The sequence below is a fragment of the Cardiocondyla obscurior genome, linkage group LG05 (assembly GCF_019399895.1).
Source record: "Cardiocondyla obscurior isolate alpha-2009 linkage group LG05, Cobs3.1, whole genome shotgun sequence".
In the NCBI taxonomy this organism is placed as follows: domain Eukaryota; kingdom Metazoa; phylum Arthropoda; class Insecta; order Hymenoptera; family Formicidae; genus Cardiocondyla; species Cardiocondyla obscurior.
The window spans coordinates 1,042,364-1,061,494 of record NC_091868.1 but is presented as its reverse complement, the minus strand read 5'-3'; the positions used below and the strand labels follow the sequence as shown (position 1 = coordinate 1,061,494).

General features: G+C 33.7%; 2 protein-coding genes across 8 annotated transcripts; one reads left to right on the top strand and one right to left on the bottom strand.

The window, feature by feature from the left end:
- Positions 1-58: 58 nt before the first annotated feature.
- Positions 59-1,994, bottom strand: Prosbeta1 (proteasome beta1 subunit). The gene is made up of 5 exons (XM_070656516.1): positions 1,800-1,994; positions 1,044-1,111; positions 841-972; positions 500-774; positions 59-420 (listed from the first exon to the last, which is right to left on the bottom strand). The coding sequence occupies exons 1-5, from the start codon at positions 1,890-1,892 to the stop codon at positions 293-295; spliced, it is 696 nt and encodes a 231-aa protein (XP_070512617.1). The 5' UTR covers positions 1,893-1,994; the 3' UTR covers positions 59-292.
- Positions 1,995-2,384: 390 nt separating this feature from the next.
- Positions 2,385-19,027, top strand: Wdr62 (WD repeat domain 62). 7 transcript variants are annotated; one of them, XM_070656482.1, is made up of 26 exons: positions 2,386-2,579; positions 2,791-2,929; positions 3,347-3,495; positions 5,600-5,691; positions 5,916-6,138; positions 6,274-6,489; positions 6,571-6,753; positions 6,840-7,000; positions 7,082-7,418; positions 7,534-7,700; positions 7,771-8,095; positions 8,178-8,388; positions 8,494-8,743; positions 8,838-9,291; positions 9,570-9,635; positions 9,823-9,933; positions 10,344-10,513; positions 10,602-10,892; positions 10,988-11,135; positions 11,234-13,622; positions 14,964-15,100; positions 15,175-15,379; positions 15,455-15,581; positions 15,700-15,890; positions 16,148-16,168; positions 16,286-19,027. In XM_070656482.1, the coding sequence occupies exons 3-26, from the start codon at positions 3,415-3,417 to the stop codon at positions 16,666-16,668; spliced, it is 6,939 nt and encodes a 2,312-aa protein (XP_070512583.1). In that variant the 5' UTR covers positions 2,386-2,579; positions 2,791-2,929; positions 3,347-3,414; the 3' UTR covers positions 16,669-19,027. The 7 variants fall into 7 exon arrangements, with proteins under 7 accessions (XP_070512586.1, XP_070512583.1, XP_070512580.1 ...); XM_070656479.1 differs by lacking the exon at positions 2,791-2,929; XM_070656481.1 differs by having other exon boundaries at positions 2,386-2,929.
- The last annotated feature ends 104 nt before the right edge of the window (positions 19,028-19,131 follow it).

Below are 19,131 nucleotides of genomic sequence, written 5' to 3'. Positions count from 1 at the left end.
AGTATATACTGTATAGGATAGGTGTGTTTAAGACAGTTATATATATGTAAATTAAAACTTTCCATTCGAAATCAATATATTTTATTACATTGCCAGAATAAGAATATTTTTTATATTTCTAGGATAAATTAAAAAAAAAAGAATACATAAAAAACATCGAGTTATTTTTCTTTTAATTTTTTTAATTAATAAATGCGACATGTATGTCGCATAAATATATATATATATATATTTTTAGAAATAGATACCTTACATTAAACATTGTGATAAGCAAAATTTTGCTAAACAAACTTCACCCTTCATAAAAGCGTGGCAATTCATTGCCCAGTATGACTTTTCTTTCAATTCCCTTCTCTGTAATCACGCCAGTTCGTATTACACCACCGCTACTGCCATCACGAGCCATGGCTAATGCAAGTGCTAAAAAAAATCAAAATGTTATATGTAAATTGCAAAATCATCTTTTATACCTGTTAAACTTTTTTAAAGGGATATTTACTATTTTCCACCAGCTTAAGACAGTCATTTTTAGACATATTGGGTTTGTATTGTGAATCCACATAGCCATACACATATGTTGAGCCAGAACCACCGATTGAAATTGGTTGTCTCACACACATACCACCGATGGGAATGCTATAAACTTGACCACCTTTCTGTTTATCCCATCCTGCAACCAGAATCCCAGCCATTAAGGAATCTCGATAATTATAGCATATTTCACGAAATACGTTGGCAGCAGTTTCCACCAGTGGTTGCATTCCAAGCTCCATTCTGTAAAGATAGTATGTCTTATCATTAACAAATAAATGCATTTACAGATGTTGTTTGATATCTTACTGATGCAATCCTAAGTGATAAGCTACAACGTCAGCAATTGCTTGAGTATCTGCTGCCGAGCCTGAACGGCAGCAATAAATATAATCTGTCACTCTTGTCAATTTGTCGGCAAAGCGATTAGAAATGTAAGCTCTGAAAACAATTAAATTTATGTAAGAAGATATGGTAGCTTCAAATTACTTTATCAAACAATTATACTTTACCCTGTTGTACCCCGGGAATCAGCACCTATTACCACGCCACCATTAAACTCACATGCCATGATTGATGTCTGCAAATAGATCATAAAACACCTTTAAACATTGCATCACTTAACACAAAAAAGTAATTATAAATTCATAAATTAAGATAAGGTAACATGTAATAAATTCATATTCTTCTTTACAGAGCTTTAAATAAAATAAAAGTTGTAAAAATATGAATATATCTTGCTTACAAGTACACATTAATACATAAAATATTTAACTTGTAAATAAAATATATCTTGTAAAAAATATATCTTGTAAAAGTTATCAATTTTATTAATTTAATTAATTTAATATATCTTGTAAAAGTTGTCAATTTTATTAATTTATTCAATTATTTATTGTTTTCGTCATTTTTTCTTACAATTTTATATTAATTCGTGTTACACACGTGCATGCGCATATAAATAAAATATAGAAAATTATATTTGTTCGGTCTTTTTAAATATATACATTTACTAATTATAAATTAATTTAATTAATTAAATGCTTTACGATACACACGTGCTTCAAAATATATGTAAAAATAAAAACTTGAAAACATTAGCCGGACTAAAATTAACTTTTTAAAACAAATAAATACATTTTAATTATTTGACAAACTGAAACTTCAGTTAAAATAAAATTTTATAAAACTATTCCGCATCTCATCTTAAACTAGCTCGACTTTGCCATGTCATTATAACCTAAAGCCGCGTCATTCCAGCAACTTACCCCTGTGCTTTGCTCCGAATTAATCCAATCCGGTGTCATATATTCTGAAACAGCAGCTGACTGCGGTTCAATAGTATTATGTATATAATCCATCTTTTGTAATGTCTAACAATTTTAACTATCAAAATTTGTTAGAAGCTTTGCGAAACTCCAGCCACAATTACAAACAATCTTCTTCTCCTTTTTATTGGTTAGTAACGCACGAATTCAACCAAACTCTATAGTCTCTATACGGCCAAGCTTACTCAAAATTTTATGTCTGGAAGCCACGCGAGCGAGATCTGGTGAGTCGCATCATGAGACTCTAGAAGTGAGCCAAAATGTCGTCCCAAAAGGCGGAAAACACAAATGAGCAATTAAAAAACAGCAATGAGAAACAAATAGATCGAAGTTAGCGGATTAAAAAAAAGCGAAAAGTAAGGCCGGATTTTTCTCTTGAAATTTATAATATGATTGCTTTCCAGTAGCTCTCTTGCGTTGAGCCTTCGAAAGTGGCGGAATTTATTGGCGGAATCTATATGAATTTATACTACGTTAGGTTTCGACGATCGACGCGTCCTCTGGACCGTGTTCGCTTGATCGTCGTCGTCCTGGTGGTTCTCGTATTCGGTGTGTTGGGTGATTTGTGTCAATTTATGTATGTTTGTGTATATGATTGTATTATGTTATCGTGCCGTCGTTAAATTTCCGTCGTTTTATTGGTTCTTCGCAATTTTACTGGTTAACCCACCGTCGCAAAAGTATGGTACATACGCGGATCTCCTTGAAAAACGTCGATAGGTGAGTTTTGTTTGTGGCGATCGTCATTATTCGTAAAATGTAACCTCTAAGCCTTGCGGAGTACGTGTTGAAGTGTTCCACGTTGGACATTTGTATTTTTCTTTACGCGTCTTACCCGTTCGTTTCTCTTCTCTATTTATCAGTCTCGTTGTTCGAACCAGCATTCGCCGACGTTCGCGTGTCTCACTTTTCTCGTTACGTCGTATTTTAGATTCTGAAAGCATTGTCGGTCACGTAGCTGACGCTTCCGAACGTTTCTACGACGACGAAGCGAATTGCTTGATCGATCGAAAGCGTATTGAAAGGATAAACAAAGCTGCCAACGATTAGTGAAAGATACTTTTCGTAAAGTACTGTTAAAAATATATGATTTCAAATTTTATATAAGTACATACACACATATGTATAGCGTTTCTTTATATAAATTAATAATGAATAACATATTTAACGATTTTTGAGTATCTAATTGTTTGTGAGAAACGTTTTTATTTTTTTCTTTTTTTTTGTCACGTAATAACTGATTTAAAGTAATTTTTTTTAAATATAGTTTAAACATATTTGTAATATTATATTGAAACATTTTTTAATTTTATTTTTTCTCAACAGGATATTGCTGTGTATCATTTAATTAAACACAACGTTTACATTATCGTTAATATTTCCTTGACACGTTCTAATACTTTTTACTTTTGTGCAAAAGCTAAAATTAAGAAGTACTTTTTCTTTATTTAATGGTTCTATTGAATTAAAACATTTTTTTGTTGTAGAAAATGAAATAAAATTGGTGTTTTATTGAAAATGGAAACTTAGCGAAGGAAGGGAATTTGCTGTTACAATGGAACCGCCACTCTCAAGCAAAGTTCTTCGGGCTCCGAGTTTAAAAAGGGGCCAAGAAAATATTAGAGTACAGGACAGAGTAAGTAAATTATAAATCTTGTAACATTTTACTGATTTTGTATCTTACTGTTTTTCATTTTAATAATATATTTGGAAATTAAAATAACTTATTATCGACACATTTTGCATAATCAGACAAGACTGTTATGTCTCCTTGTTGTAAGAAGCTTCTTAATAGTATCTTGAAGGAGGGAAAAATATAAATTATATATATACACATAAGAAATTATATATATGTAGTCAAATTTATATATATATTAAACTTATATATATATTAAATTTATATATAAAATTTATATATAAAAATATAAAAGAAAAATACAAGAAAAAAAATTATATATATATATATAATTATAAAAAATTATTAAAAAATTATATATATATATATAATTTTTTTTTTTATATTTTTCTTTATTTCCAATTAATTTTATTACACATGAAGAAATAGTTTTTAATATGTTGAGACATATGTATCTTAACATATTAAGTCTTGCAGAATTAGAAAAAATTCTTATAATTGTAGTAAGATCCGATATATTCTTACCATCGTTGAATACATACACACACAAACATGTGTTGTCTTACTTATACTAAAAAAGGCGTGTGATGACGAAACACACGCACGTAGTATGGAAAGGAAAAAAAGTGCAGTAAGTATGGCAGATAAACGTGAGAATGAGTGGGGATTGTAGTCGAATGGCAAGAACCGTTGGTGTAACTTAGTGTAGAGTTAGACATCCGTCGTCACTTTATCGTCGTCTTTCTATTTCATTCCTTTTATATTTCCGCTACAGATATGGAGATTTGATTTCTTTTTTCGCGACATTATGTAGAATTAAAAATTGTATCGACAACGAGTGTCACATTTTTTTTTCAAGCAGTGATTTTTTTTTCTCTCTCTATTAAAATTTTTTTTTTAATTAGCAGGATAATAAGTAGTGATTGTGTGATTATGTATTTAAAACTTGTGCCGATACAATTTTACTTGAGCAGCAACAAGCACGCAATTGCAGAAATGTTCTTATTCGTTCTCACAGCTAGAGATGCATATTAAGGAAAAATATGAGCTCATCGATATACACAGTAAGGAGTTGAATATCTTTCTTACGTGTCTCGAACTACAATAAAAAAACAGCTCTGAAAAAAAAGTTTAATAATTTTTACATAATAGTTGACTTCATAAAAAATTTCTTCTATTTGCAGATTAAAAAAAAAATCGGTGTTTAGATATCTCGGACAAACTTTGAGATGTCAATGTTTGAATGGTTAAATAACAAAAAATAACAATCGCTTGTTTAATGAATTTTTGTAATGTTCTGGGAGGCTTAGATTAAAATTAATAATTTTTATATTTTTTTTACTAAGACGAGCAATGTATTTTATCGACTATCTATTTCATCCTTGAATTCTCGCGATGTGTCTCCCTCCTACTTCTGTCATTTAAATACGACAAAATCTTTTGTGTTACGTAATATACCAAGTAACATACGAAAAAGGTATTTTCCTCTACAATGTTTTATCATTGTAGTACCGCTGTATTATGTCATAATATGCATAGCCTACGTTGACATTGTGCTAAGTAAAAATATAGATTAGGAAACCTTGAAAAGAATATTTTTTTCAACATAAAATAATTTTTTAGGTCGCAAATTCAAATAAAAAACATTGTTTTTTTTTAATTGCAAGAGCACTTATAAATTAAATAATAATTTGACAATTTAGATTCGTATCCGTCGAACTTGAAGAAATATATTTGCGTATATATAGATTACCATATTTGGTGCGTGTTGTCTACGCACGCATGTCCTATGTCGCACTGCGTACGCGTATAAGAGTGTAGTGACATTGCACGCGCTGAGCAACGTATCCTCTAATTTTCTTTATTTTTAATGAAACTCATTATTTAAGCTATTAAAAATAGTTTTAAAATTTAATTATCTGTATCCATTTTTAAACATAACTCGTATAGCGATTAAAAGTAGCGATAAAGTCACTCGTTTCTTTAATCGCGTAATTGATGGATTAAGAATATTTACGATTATAATGCAATGGAATATACGATAGTTAATGTAAAAATTAATTGTTAACAATATATCTATACACTCTATGTTTATATATTTTAGATCAAGTTGGAACGAGTGCTGGGTGTAACTGTTTCCAGCAATGCAGCTCTCGATTGCGATGAGACCAGTGAATTGGTTGCATATCCTGCTGGGTAATTTGTCTTTTTTTCTGCTTAATTTCTTTAACTAAATACACGGAGCACTTCTAATAAGGGAACATTGCAAAGTAAAGAATTTCCAAAATTTTAAAACAAAAAGACTGAAAAAATTTTTTGAATTTTTTACTTTGCGATGTTCTCTTGTAAGTTAAAAAATAATCACTCTTTCTTAAAATAGTCTTGATTACACTTCACTAATTAATATTCGTTTGTTACAGCTGCACCGTCGTGCTGTTTAATCCACGACGAAATAGTCAATCGCACGTATTGAATGCCTGCCGGAAAACTGTAACTTCTCTGGCATTAGCAGGGGACGGTAAACTCCTAGTCACTGGTGAATGTGGTCATATGCCTAACGTCCGTATCTGGGATATTACCGATCCACAGAATGCCGTGCAAATTGCGGAATTTGCGGGACACAAATATGGAATCAACTGCGTGGTATTTACTCATGATTAATTTATTAAAGTGCAAAAGTGTAAATTCAATTTTTTAGGATTAAGTTATTGTAGAAAAATAATTACTAAAACGATGACTAAATTGAGATACATTAAAAAAGTATTCTTTTAATTTTAGGCGTTCTCGCCCAGCAACAAGTATGTTGTGTCAATCGGTTCGCAGCACGACATGATCGTGAATGTGTGGGATTGGCGAAATAATGTCAAAGTAGCGTCGAATAAAGTCTCGAGCAAGGTGAAAGCCATCTGCTTTGCGGAGAATGGCAATTACTTCGTTACCGTGGGCAACAGACACGTCAAGTTTTGGTACTTGGAGTATTCGCGCAGCGCCAAGGTAAACTTTTAGTTCCGTTTTATATATTTTTGCATTTTGATATATTAGAAGAATAGTAAAAATGTTTTTTTTGTTACGCAGTATAAGGAACCTGTGCCTTTGATGGGTCGGTCGGCTATATTAGGAGAGCAAAGAAATAATGATTTCGTCGACGTAACTTGCGGTAAGGGTGAAATGGCAGATGCTACGTATGCGATAACAAAGACTGGCTTGTTGTGCGAATTTAATAACAGGAGGCTTTTGGACAAATGGGTCGAACTTCGAGTAAGTAACCTCAAGTAATAGGCTCTGTTTTTTGTACGGTGTGAAGCTGTATGAAGTGAAAAATATGAATAAATCTTTTTTTCCAGACGAGTAGTGCGAATTGCATGGCGATCGGAGATAAATATATTTTTATTGGATGCGCTGAAGGTATTGTAAGGTGTTTCAGCCCTAGTACACTTCAATTTATCACTACGTTACCAAGGACGCACTACTTGGGAGTGGACGTTGCGCAAGGATTATCTATTAGGTTCGTATTTTATAGCGAAAATGTCTTTTAATAATTTTTCATTGCAACGCATAGATATACCGCTGTGCTGTTCATTTTTAGCCATATGTCTCAACATCCGCCTAATGCGAGGTATCCAGATGCGATTGCGTTAACATTCGACGAGCGAAATAACAAAGTAACTTGCGTGTACAACGATCATAGTATTTACGTTTGGGATGTAAGAGACATTAAGCGGATTGGCAAATCGTACTCATTTCTCTACCATTCGGCCTGCATCTGGGGCGTTGAGATGTATCCTACGGATCCAGAATCTATCTGCGCAATGCCGTCTGGAAGTTTTATTACCTGCTCCAGCGACGACACGATTAGAGTTTGGAACCTCGAAAAAGACGATACGCCGAACGATACCTTGTACAAACGGAATATCTACAGCAACGTTAGTATCTTTGGGTCCTATGATAATATTTAACGAAATAAAAGTGAAATATGTCAAATTAACATTTTCCTTTCTTTGCGATTACTAATTTTTTTTTTTTTTTTTTCGCTCGTAGGAGTTGCTCAAGGTGTTGTACGTAGATCCAGAATTGACTTATCTAAAGGATTTGGATCTGGCCGCTGTAGGATCTACTGAAAAAAGCGATGCCTCCTACGACGGTCGCAATGGTGTGAGATCCATAAAGGTCTCTCCTGATGGCAAACATCTTGCTTCGGGGGATAGGTAATGTGAGAAAGAACTCGCTTGACGAATGATTGAGAAAGGGTACGATATTCGTTTGTTATTTTGACAGATCTGGCAACATTAGGATCCATGACATTTCTTCATTGGAAGAATTATGCCTGATAGAAGCGCATGACGCAGAAGTGCTGTGTTTGGAGTATTCTAGATTCTCGCGACATTCCCTGGATGCACCCAGGTTACTGGCAAGTGCCTCACGCGACAGATTGATTCACGTTTTTAGTGTTGATCAAGGATACAATTTTCTTCAAACGCTCGACGATCACAGCTCTTCCATTACCGCAGTTAGATTTTTTAATCAATCGAATCAAGATAATCAGATACAGATGGTATCCTGCGGCGCGGATAAAAGTATTATTTTTAGGCAGCTGCAATCGGTGAGTGATCTTTTTTTTTATTATCGCTTTCGAATTTTTAACGTTTATTAAAACCCTCTGCGATTCTCTTTTGCATTTCTAGATGCCGAGCGGAATGCCGCAATTTGCTAGGGGTCGCAACGCTCAGGGAAAAACCACCCTGTACGACATGGAAGTCGATTCCGGACAGAAGCATGTATTAACCGCTTGTCAGGATAGAAATATTCGGGTTTACAATGTTACTACGGGCAAACATAGTAAAACTTTCAAAGGTTCCATTAGTGATGATGGCTCGCTGATTAAAATTGTTCTAGGTAAGAAAAATATCTATATATAAATCGATCAAGTTGGAACAAATGGAGAAATAATATTTAAAGAGATCGCTGCCACAAATTATAAATTACTTGTCATATTTTCAGATGCATCTGGAATTTATGTAGCTACTTCGTGTACAGACAAAACATTATGCGTGTATGATTATTATAGTGGCGAATGTATGGCCACTATGGTTGGCCACTCGGAGCTGGTGACAGGTTTGAGGTTCAGTCCGGACTGTCGGCATCTTGTGTCTGCGAGTGGTGACGGCTGCGTCTTTGTGTGGCGTGTTCCGCACGATATGGTCGTAACTATGCAAGCTCGTCTCGCTCAGCAAGCGATGCGCACCGGCAAGTGAGTAGCTTCTTTTTTTTTTGCTATTCGCGAGCACTGGCAATTTTAAAATATTTTAATTTATTAAAATAACATTTCTATATACGTTTTACAGGAGATCGGTTCAAGTCAACGATGGGGGAATCGACGTACGATTGGATAATGAAACCTTTGGATCGCCTCCACCGGATCTTTTAAATCCGAACTTAAATCAAACGCCACAAAGTGTTGATTACAGATTCAGCGTTGGTCAATTACCACTATGGGCGAAGAAGCAAATAAATACTGCGAGTACAGACGATAGCGCTACCATAGACACGAATGTCAGATCTCTTGGCGTCGATCTACCAAAAGGGCGGTGGGCGCAAAGAGTTCAACAAGGCGACGGTATCACTGTCAAATCTGTCTATGACAGCGACGAAGTTATACCGTTCCCTCTGTCGCGTGGTGTCACTGACTCGAATTGCGGTGGTGGTGGCGGAGGTGGTTCAAAGGACAGCTCCATCGACAGTGGTACGGAAACAAAATGTAGCAGCGACTATCGTCGAGAAACGATAATTATTAAAAGGGTTAGTAGAAAAAGATTTTCTGTGAAATTAATTTACGAATTCATTCAATGACTTGAAATATTCAAATTGTAAGTTAAAAAAAAAAGCTGCAATTATGAAAGTCCAAACTCGTATTTGTCCTTATTTTTTAATTTTTTTTTATTACTATTTATATATTTAAAACATTTTTTAAACAGATTATCTGAATTTTAGATTTAATTTAATAAAAAAAACCACTTGTTTAATCAATCGCTAATTGTTACTAGGAACAAAATATTAACGTTTAATTACGATTTTAGGAAGAAGAGGAAAATGTGTTTCAATCTTCCCAAACTTATAGAGAAATAGAAAATGAAACAAAACAGGTATTAACAAAGTAGTGTTGTTTCGTATATTTAATGTTTTTTTTTTTTTTTTAATTACAAAGTTTGTTGTTTATTAACTTGTTTTGCTTTTGCTTTTTTAATTATCTGTCTTTTTTTTCCTAAATTGCATTATATTAATTTGAACCTGTGTTTAATGCGTTATATATTATTTCAATTATTGACATAGGCAATTGACGATAAGGTGACAGTAAGAAATAACAATTTTATGGAATTGACACGTCAGTCGAGGAATCGTCATCACACGGATGATAGCAGTCTTGGCAGCTTCAAATTTGAGGTATATCGTTGGGGAAAAAAAAACGTGAAACATTCTGCAAAAATTATTGCATATTATATCTCTGGGAGAAAATTAAAAATAATTAATACTAAACAAAGTGAATATTGAGAGACAAGCGCGGTTAGTTCAGTTTATGTTCAGTGAGACGCTTAAATTTTTACTTCGTAATTATAATTTATATGTGTCAATGCTGCTTTGGGTTATTTTTAATAAAACTAATTTACATAAAATGACGTGTGATACTAACTAAAATATATAATTACCGTTAGTCAATTTTAATACATCTTGAGTTCTTATTTAATTAAACGTTATACTATTTTTTTTATTTTTTACGGTTTATGTATTATTTGTATTTTTATTTTTAACGTTAATTAAAAATGAGTAAATAATATATATAAAATGAATTTCAGGATCACGAGAGTACCGAACATGATGGAGATGTCGAAGATTGTTCTGAAGGAGAAAACGGAACAACAGGTTCTGAAAAGTCACATCATAGATTGATATATTATCCCCCACCGGAAGATATTGTATCGAATCAGTTTACTGTTAATGCGATGAACGTTGAGGAACTTCGAAGGTTTATTCTTGATTTAATATATCTACGATTTGTTGTCGTTTGTATGTTTCTTTGTTAAATAATGTGTAGTGACATTTTGTATGTGCAGATCGCAAAGGCGTCAAAAGAAATTGAAAAACGTAGATGGTAATCGAACGAATGAGTTGACAGCGTCTGGCAGTCAAGATGAATCTGATTCGGAAGGTGGAGCATCGACTCCTAGCGCTGAGAGAAATCCATTGTCTATATTGTCCGAAGCTAGTTCGGAAGGTTTTGATCAGCTCGCGAAACAGAGTCACAGAGAAAAATATTTAAAGAATGCCTTTGAATCGCTTAGCGGCACAGAGGAGCCGCTAAATCGTGTGAAAGCAACAAGTATCAGTTCTCAGTTTCATGGAAGGTAAAACAAAAGTCGAAGTAAAGTTTTGTAACGCCGCTAATGCCCCTGCCGTTTTAAGCTTGGTGCTGATTATTAATTAATTAAAATTTTTGTAGGTTAAGTGGCAATGAGAGTAACGCTCCTGCCAAAACACGTAGTGGAACAATAACTGCGACTAAGTATGCGAGAGGCGACGTTGATGTTGCGAAAAAACGGGAAGAGTTGCAGAGGAGGATAGAGGAAACCAGAAGAAAACTACAAAGTGTAAGTAATTATATTCTCATGAAGGAAAAGAGGAGAGGAAGGCAAAATAATTCGCGCTAGAGTTAATTTTTGTAAATTTTGTTTTTTTATTTTCGCAGGTTAGTTACAGATCGTTATTAAAATCCAGCCAAAGTATATCGGACTTGAGCAGTCATGCACAGGAAAAGCATCATCGTTTAAACAGGTTCAGCACAGGTAACAGATCCAGTCAAAAGCAATTTTCAAAGCCAATTAATCCCTGTAAACCTATACTAAATCCAAAACCTAAAACATTAAAATCCCAACGGTCCATTAACAAGGTTCAAGGTATGAGGAATGCGTTACCTAAGCTAGAAACACCAAGTGAGAACTGCTTGTCAAAAAGTCCAACTATGTTGTGCGTCAATGAGAAAGCGAAAAAACCTGTCGTTAACCGTCCGTTAACGTTGACGTTAAAAAAAACTGAAAAGTATAAGCTGTCTTTGAACAAGACTAATCAATCCTTGCCCGAATCTCCCGTATGCGAGGAATTAAAATTGTTGAAAGAGCGGTGTAAGAAGAACGCTAATCGGTTTGCGAGATTCGCTCAGAAGAGAAAATCTTGCAGTTATTTTATCGGTCTGAATGATAATGAGGATGATGTAGACAACGTTGCGAAATCTTTCGAAAGCTTGCCTGCTATGAACGAGCGTAATACGCAAAATTTCCAAGAAACTATCGACGACGCTGAAGGAAACGGCAATTTTAGTGACGATTCTCTGGAAGGAGATTTCAAAAATCCACCTCGGCGCTGCGTCAGTGATTATCAGATAAACGTCCACATGAATGACTACAATAGTTATTCGAGTTATCAGAATGTTATCCAGAGGAAGATTTTAACTGGATCTCAAGAGAGTATACTTTCGGATGCTTCTGTCGAGTCGTTCTCCAAGGAAAGTGCTGAGATTCTGGATTATGATTACGACAGACACTCGAGCGCGAGCTTCTTTCTATCTCGACGTAAAATGCAGGAGGGAAGAAGTCAAGAGAGTATATTAACCGATGAATCAGACTACCAGATGTTTCCCTTACGCGAGAACGTTGATCATCAAAGTACCGAGAGTGTGTTAACTGACGATTCCGATTCCATGGTGAAATCAGCGCCTCTGGAAATGTTATTCGATTCGCATTACAAGCGAAAGAGACAAAATTCAGAGACCTATAGCGGAGGTGTTAATAACGTCACTGAAACTGTCACGAATAATGCACAAAGTTCTGCCGATGAAAATTCGCTGTACAGGACTGTGTTCAGATCCAAATCATTGCAAGATACTAGAATCAGTAAAGTGAAAGACAACGTGAATTTTACAGAGGATAACGCGTCGTTGAAAACTCACGTTTATTGTGAATTTAATTTCGATAACGATCACACAGGTGATGCTAATACGGCGACGGCTTGCAGCACATCGGAAACTATCCCGCGTAGTAGTAGCTTAAAAACGGAATCAATGACGATGATTTTAAATGATTTTGTTGCTCACAAACCACCGAAGCCCAAGAGAAATTCATCCCGCACTCAAAGTATGCGCAACCGTTCCGGATCAACTTGGAAGTACATTGACGCGCAGCCTATATCGTCTCGTGTTAAAGTCGCTGATTCCGATATGGCTTCTTCTATTAGTGCGATTTGTTCTGAATATCGAATTGCATTAAGCGATAAGGATACCAAGCAAGATTTGATTGATTCCGAAGCGAGACAACCGTTTTTACAATCAGCTGATAGTACCCTGCGATCGGACGATAATAAAAATAGTAGAAGCGAATTCTACAGTCTGCAAACCTGCGCCGATCAAAATGATGCTTTAAGGAATAAGCTGTACGATAGCGACGACTTTTCTCGCTTTCTGACGAAGACTCGTGACACGAAGGAAGAGCAATGCGCGTCATACAGTGAGGAACGAGTAAATTTATTCGAAAACGATCTCCCAACAAGAGACACGAGCGAAACTTACGACTCGTTGGAGCCCGAGGTGCAAAAAGAAGAGTCGTCGTTTGCCAGTGAAAATTTGCAATCTACTAACGGATGTGTCGACAATCTCAGCGTAGATCTTCGAATAACTCGCGCGATCGAAGGCACCGTGAAACTACTTTCGAAGGAGTTCGAAAATCTGATGAGACAAAAGCGATACCTGACGAAAGAAAGATGCTTGCGACAACTGACGCATGGTCAAGAGGCGAGTGAGAATTTTGTCAAGTTGAAGGCTGAACGAGATAGTAGACTTGGCCCGGTCAGGCGCGAGATGCGGCTACAATCGTGCGGCGAGGATAGCGACTGTGCCGACGTATCAGCAATAGACAAGTCGCTAATGGAAAGCGGCTCTTCCACATCCGCCTCGAGTTGCACTAATTCGCCCAAAAGAATGTGGCCACCAGCATTGCGCTGTCCGACAAGTCACACAAGTTACAAGTGGACGAAAACTCTGCCGACAATCAATCAAACAATTTTTCCCGCGAAAGCCCCTTATGCAGGTATCGATAACGCATTAAATATATTTGCATTATACGTATATCTTCTACGTGTCTATGCATTGTCTGTGTCAGTGTCGCAAAATCAGACGTAGATATTTACGTTACAACGTTGAGCTTTACGGTAGAGATGCCTTCCCTGCGTATGAATTGCGTTAAATTTTATGTTAAAACGACAGCATTTTACTTTTCAGTTTGAATATTTTTCAAATCGTACAAAGATTTTTATTAATCCCTCCAGGACGGAAGCTTTTGAATAAGAATAAAACAGAATTCTTTTCTCTATCTTCTTATTATTAAAAAAAATATATATATATTAGTCAATTAGTCAATAAAATAAAAAACCTAATTTCTAAAGAGATCAATCCGTCCTGAAAGGGATCTTTAATCATTTTTATTTTGTCATTTTGTACAGAATTTAGTCGCATGTTTTTCTCATTTAGTTACAACGTTATCCTTCTTCCTCTCATCGCTCTCCTGCTTTTTTTTAATGCCTTATTTTATTATATATGAGATATATCTTTTTATATTTCTTTCGTCAGTGAAAAAACAGTGATTCTTGATTGTAATTTTCATTGATAAAACTTAAAGAAATACAATCTTTACACAGCCAAGCGGACTGAGTTAGTCCCAAGTGACGTTAGATCGATTTTAAATTAATTTTTTTTGTCGATCTTTTACGCTCCATTAAAGAAAATAAAAAAAAATATCTTTGTTAATAAATTAAAAAGAAAAAAACCTTCGTTTCGTTAATTTTTCATAAAAACTTTACAATTTAAAGTCATTTGGAGTTGGCTGTGTAAAGTTCTATATTTTGCAAATAAAGGTAAGCTTAAATACGAATATTAAAATTTAAAAAAAAATATATATATATTGTACAAATATATATATTGTACAAATAGTAGTCATTAGTGCATGCGTTGTGTGCGTGCGTGTCAACAGCTGGCAGTAATGGGGGGCGAATCTCGTCAAAAATTATTGACAGCGAAGAAGAAGAAAATGGCATGAGACGCGCCTGTTCATTGAGTGATCTTTCCATCAATTCTTCAAATAGGTTGTTGCATGGCCCTTTACAAGGTATTTCTTATCGTTCTATATGGTTATTAAATATTATATTTTTACACGCTTCTACACGATAAATTGCATCTGAAGAACCATTTCGTTGAATTTTATATTTAATGTTTTTTGATTGTAATTAATTTAAATTTAAATATTGATCCAAGTCTTTGCTAAACATTTTATAATTATTTTTCTCGAGCTTTGTGCGTCGTATATCAAACTGTAAAATTTTTGATTAAATCTTTTATTTTAATTGACAATTAAATGACATTTAAATGACGACAGTTTCAGGAAAATTAGGAAGTAAGAATGTAAACGTTACCTCGAAATTGGGTGGCGCCAGTCCTAGCAGCCAATTTAGGTATGCTGTAGGAAAAAGTCATTCTATGACGAGAAGCAGCAGCGTTGGTGTTTTGAACCAAGTAAGTTTTTTGATGCGTGCAATAAAAGCTTTGTCGAACGTTATATTTAAAATAATAATTATTGTAATTTACAGAGTGATTCGGAATCGGATGTTGGTGTAACAGGAGGAAACAAAGGATGGACTGGTCAATATAATGCCAGTAGGGCAATGAGCGGTCTGATGAGACCGACGATTAGTTCTCAAAATAAGATCAATCATCAAAATAAATCGAGTTCTTCTGGCAACAACGTTTCGTCGATGTTTAGAAGACGAGGAATGCAAGGAGCTTTTTCGATTGGTATTTAAATTTTTATATTTAGTCAGACACAAAAATAAAACGCTATTTGTCTAAGATACATTTTGTTATTCACAGTTAATCTAAGTCAAGTTGGAAATCAAGAAGATTCGAGTTCAGAAGATACTTCGTCGAATGGAAACGGAGGAAAGCCTGCTCTACCACCACGACCTAGAAGCGTCAGTATTGATCATTCTTCTGTCAGGTAATAATTTTATGTTTTTATAACTTTACAACGTTACGATGCGTTAAAGCATGCATTTATCTAACTTTTAGAATATCGATATTAAATCCAAGTGTAAAATAATATATATTTTAATTAGTTTAAGTTTACCTGGTACAACAGTAAGAAGATCTGGATCAGCGATTATTACAAATGGTCGAAGCCATAGCAGTGTCATAGGACAAAATGGAAATAAAATGTCTGTGGCGAACAAAAATCAATTGGAGCCTAGTCCGCATGATCTACCAGTTAAAGACACTTATCGTGCTATTGATGTAACTGATGTCGAACGTAAGTATATCTAAATTAAACATGCTATAATTATAATTATTTCTGTTTGAAAATTTAAATGTGGCAAAAATTATAATTTTTTTTAATTGGTGTAATTGCAGATATTTATAAATGTAATCGATATATTTTGATTTTAATTCATATGTTTGTGTGTGTGTGTGCGCACGTGTTTAGTATATATGTAATATGTTAAACTTTAATCTGACTTTTATTCTAACTTTTTCTAACTTTTCTAATGTTATCTTTTATTATTGCAGTAGGCACAGATAAATCATTAGGTAATCTAATAACGATTTATTACCTTATATTATGAATATAGTATTTTATTGTATTAAAAAAATTTATTGTACGATTAAATTTGTTTTAAACAATTTAACATATTTTTTTTTTTACAGTGTCCACGCAACTATGCAACATTATCACAAACGAGCTTACACGCACCGCTGACAACGTCGTGCAATTGTACAAACGTTTGACGATAAATAACGACGATGATTCTGTAGGAGCGATTGACCGGGATACGATGTTACGTGGATTGGAGTCATCCGTTAATGAAACTATGCGAACTTTACGATTGGTCGTAGCTGGCAGCGACGACATTGATAATGATGGAAATAGTGGAGGCGGCGCCGTCAGCAACGAAGCGAAAGCAAAGTTTCAAGAATTACTCACGGGTCAGGATCAAGGTAAAGTGGTCAATATGATGCAGCAGTATTCTGAACTGCTCTTAACTATGATGCAACAGAAAATGGAAAATAATATGTCAAATCACATGTAAATCCGTCCATCTGAGAATCGATAAAGAAACATGATAATCATCATTATTTATTATACCAATATTCACGAGATGATATAAAAAAATCTCGAATAATCTGTTTTCCAGCATTGTGTTACAAGTTTAATCCTTTGATTTAAAAGATTTGGGAGAAGAGCATCTTGTTTTATAAAAATGAAAGAAATAAGTTTCCGCGTGTGAAACATAGTATACATATCGTATAACTGTGCAAAGATTTTCTATTCGTTTTATCAATTACGGATCGTATCAACGGGCACAGAGTCCATTTAGTAACTTGAACAAATTTCAGAACGTATGGACAAAGTAAAAGTATCACAAATTGATCACGCCTATAAAGCCAATCACATTGACAGCAACCATTTGTACTTCGCTATTATCGCTATATCGTAATATGCCAATTAATTAAGAATAAGTAGAACAATTTTCAAACAAGTGTATGTGTGTACGAGTGTCACCCGCGCGCGTGTATGTGTGTATGTATATAGAAGATCTGATAATTATTAACAAAACGCTCGTGTGCAGATATGACATACTGAAAACAGTCGAAAGTACTTTTGCAGTTTTACTTTTACAAAAAACACTCTTTGGTTCGATTTAGTATTTAGTTTGTTACACCTGCACGCGAACATTTTGATATATGTATACAGAGTATAAAAAATAAAATTGTCATACTAGAAAGCTAGAGGTAAGATTATACAAAACAGAGACAAATAATCCACCTCCCGCTTTCGGCATAATAATTTAATTCTTTACACTCTATATATGTATACACGTATATGTGTAACCGATACAGTGAATAATAGTTAACGTTAATATAGTGCTAGTGATTTATTACATAACCAAAGGTTATCTGTATCAGTGGTTTAAAAAAAAAGAGAAAGAGTTGTCTATTATGATTAATAAAAGCTGTGCGTGAAGTCATAATTGAAACAAGTAATAATAATAATAAGCAACATAAAGCTTGCCAATATAAAACAATATAAATGTCTAACTATATAGTTATTGTATAAAGTATCAAATCAGGCTATTGAAGCCTACTGACGACAGAAATTTGCCAATAAATTTTTAATAAGTATTTTGATGTCTTTAAAACATAAATAATAATTTATATTTAATATTATCAATTACCTATTGATTATAAATTATATAATTTTAATATAAAGATATCTTAATCTTTTTTTTCAATAATAGACTGCATTGAATAAAGATTATAATTGACACTCAATTATAACGATACTGTCTTACTGTAACTAATTATAGAAATTAATATGCTTGCGTATTCTTTTACGTAAATATAATAATAAGAGACACTGCAGTTTTATGAAATCGTCAGTTTTAAACGTAATTACCATTTTTATAAAATTTTATTTAACAAGTGCCATTTAAGTTAACATGTTCAATGGTACGTATGTGTTAATAATTGTTATTTTCGTTTTATTAACTTATCGCCGACACTAATATTCGAGATGCGTTAATATAATTATCTGAGTTTTATCTTATATATCGTACTATGATGTCTGGAAATTGATATTCTGAAATTTACGGTATATGTAGTGATGTTTGTTAATTATTTTTCTCTTGCGAATACAATACAAACGCTGCTATTTATATTTAAGGAAACAATTTTTAATTTTTATTTAACTCTTCTAAATACTAATGTATTTAGTAATTGTACATTAATATGTACACCGAAGTGCAGATATGGCATTTTTTGCGGTGACAGCGGCTAACGTTGCTTAGGCGGCAGAGGCAGGAGATGAGAGAACAGGGAGATATCAGTCTTCGGCAATCGGCCGGCGCGGTATATACATGTGAAACTCGACACACACAACGCTAAAGTTACGTTCGCTAGCTGCCGTCGCTATATCTGCCTTTCAGCGTACAATACATTATACAAACTGAGACTAAAAAGAAACTAAAATATTAGTAATAATATTTTTAATTTAATTATTTACTGCACGGACAAAATATAGGTGGTTAATGGAAATACAGTATAGAATCTCATAAAATGATAATTAACTAGCATCGTGCGATAAAAAAAATCATTCCGAATTGATTATTATTGTAATTACTTCAATGCATGTACAACTTCACTTTATCTAAATCGCGATAATTTTGTATACACAGTTACAGTAAACTATAACTATTATTATCAGTTATATAATATGTTATGCTACTTCCATAATGTGTAGATATTTATTCAAAATTAGATAACATTAGAAAATAATTTGGTGTTAAAAGTGCCAAATTCGCCGTAATAGTATAAAAAAATGTAACTTAGTCATTTCATTTTGTATATTATGTTAATAGTATAAAGTAAAATATTTGATTATCGTTAAAATGTTTTTTTTTTTTAATTTATTGCAGCAATATTGTTATTAATCTTTTTTACAGATTTTTCTTTACAATATTATGTACATAGTAATGTCGAAGTGCTATGTATGA

Bases quoted from the DNA above. Each gene is read 5' to 3' on its own strand.
- Wdr62 (XM_070656479.1), top strand. From the start codon at position 3,415: ATGGAACCGCCACTCTCAAGCAAAGTTCTTCGGGCTCCGAGTTTAAAA. The intron at 7,001-7,081 runs GTTCGTATTTTA...GTTCATTTTTAG, and splicing joins GCGCAAGGATTATCTATTAG to CCATATGTCTCAACATCCGC. The intron at 15,101-15,174 runs GTAAGTTTTTTG...TGTAATTTACAG, and splicing joins GCGTTGGTGTTTTGAACCAA to AGTGATTCGGAATCGGATGT.
- Prosbeta1 (XM_070656516.1), bottom strand. From the start codon at position 1,892: ATGGATTATATACATAATACTATTGAACCGCAGTCAGCTGCTGTTTCA. The intron at 1,112-1,799 runs GTAAGTTGCTGG...ATCTATTTGCAG, and splicing joins ATTCGGAGCAAAGCACAGGG to ACATCAATCATGGCATGTGA. The intron at 775-840 runs GTAAGATATCAA...CTATCTTTACAG, and splicing joins TATCACTTAGGATTGCATCA to AATGGAGCTTGGAATGCAAC.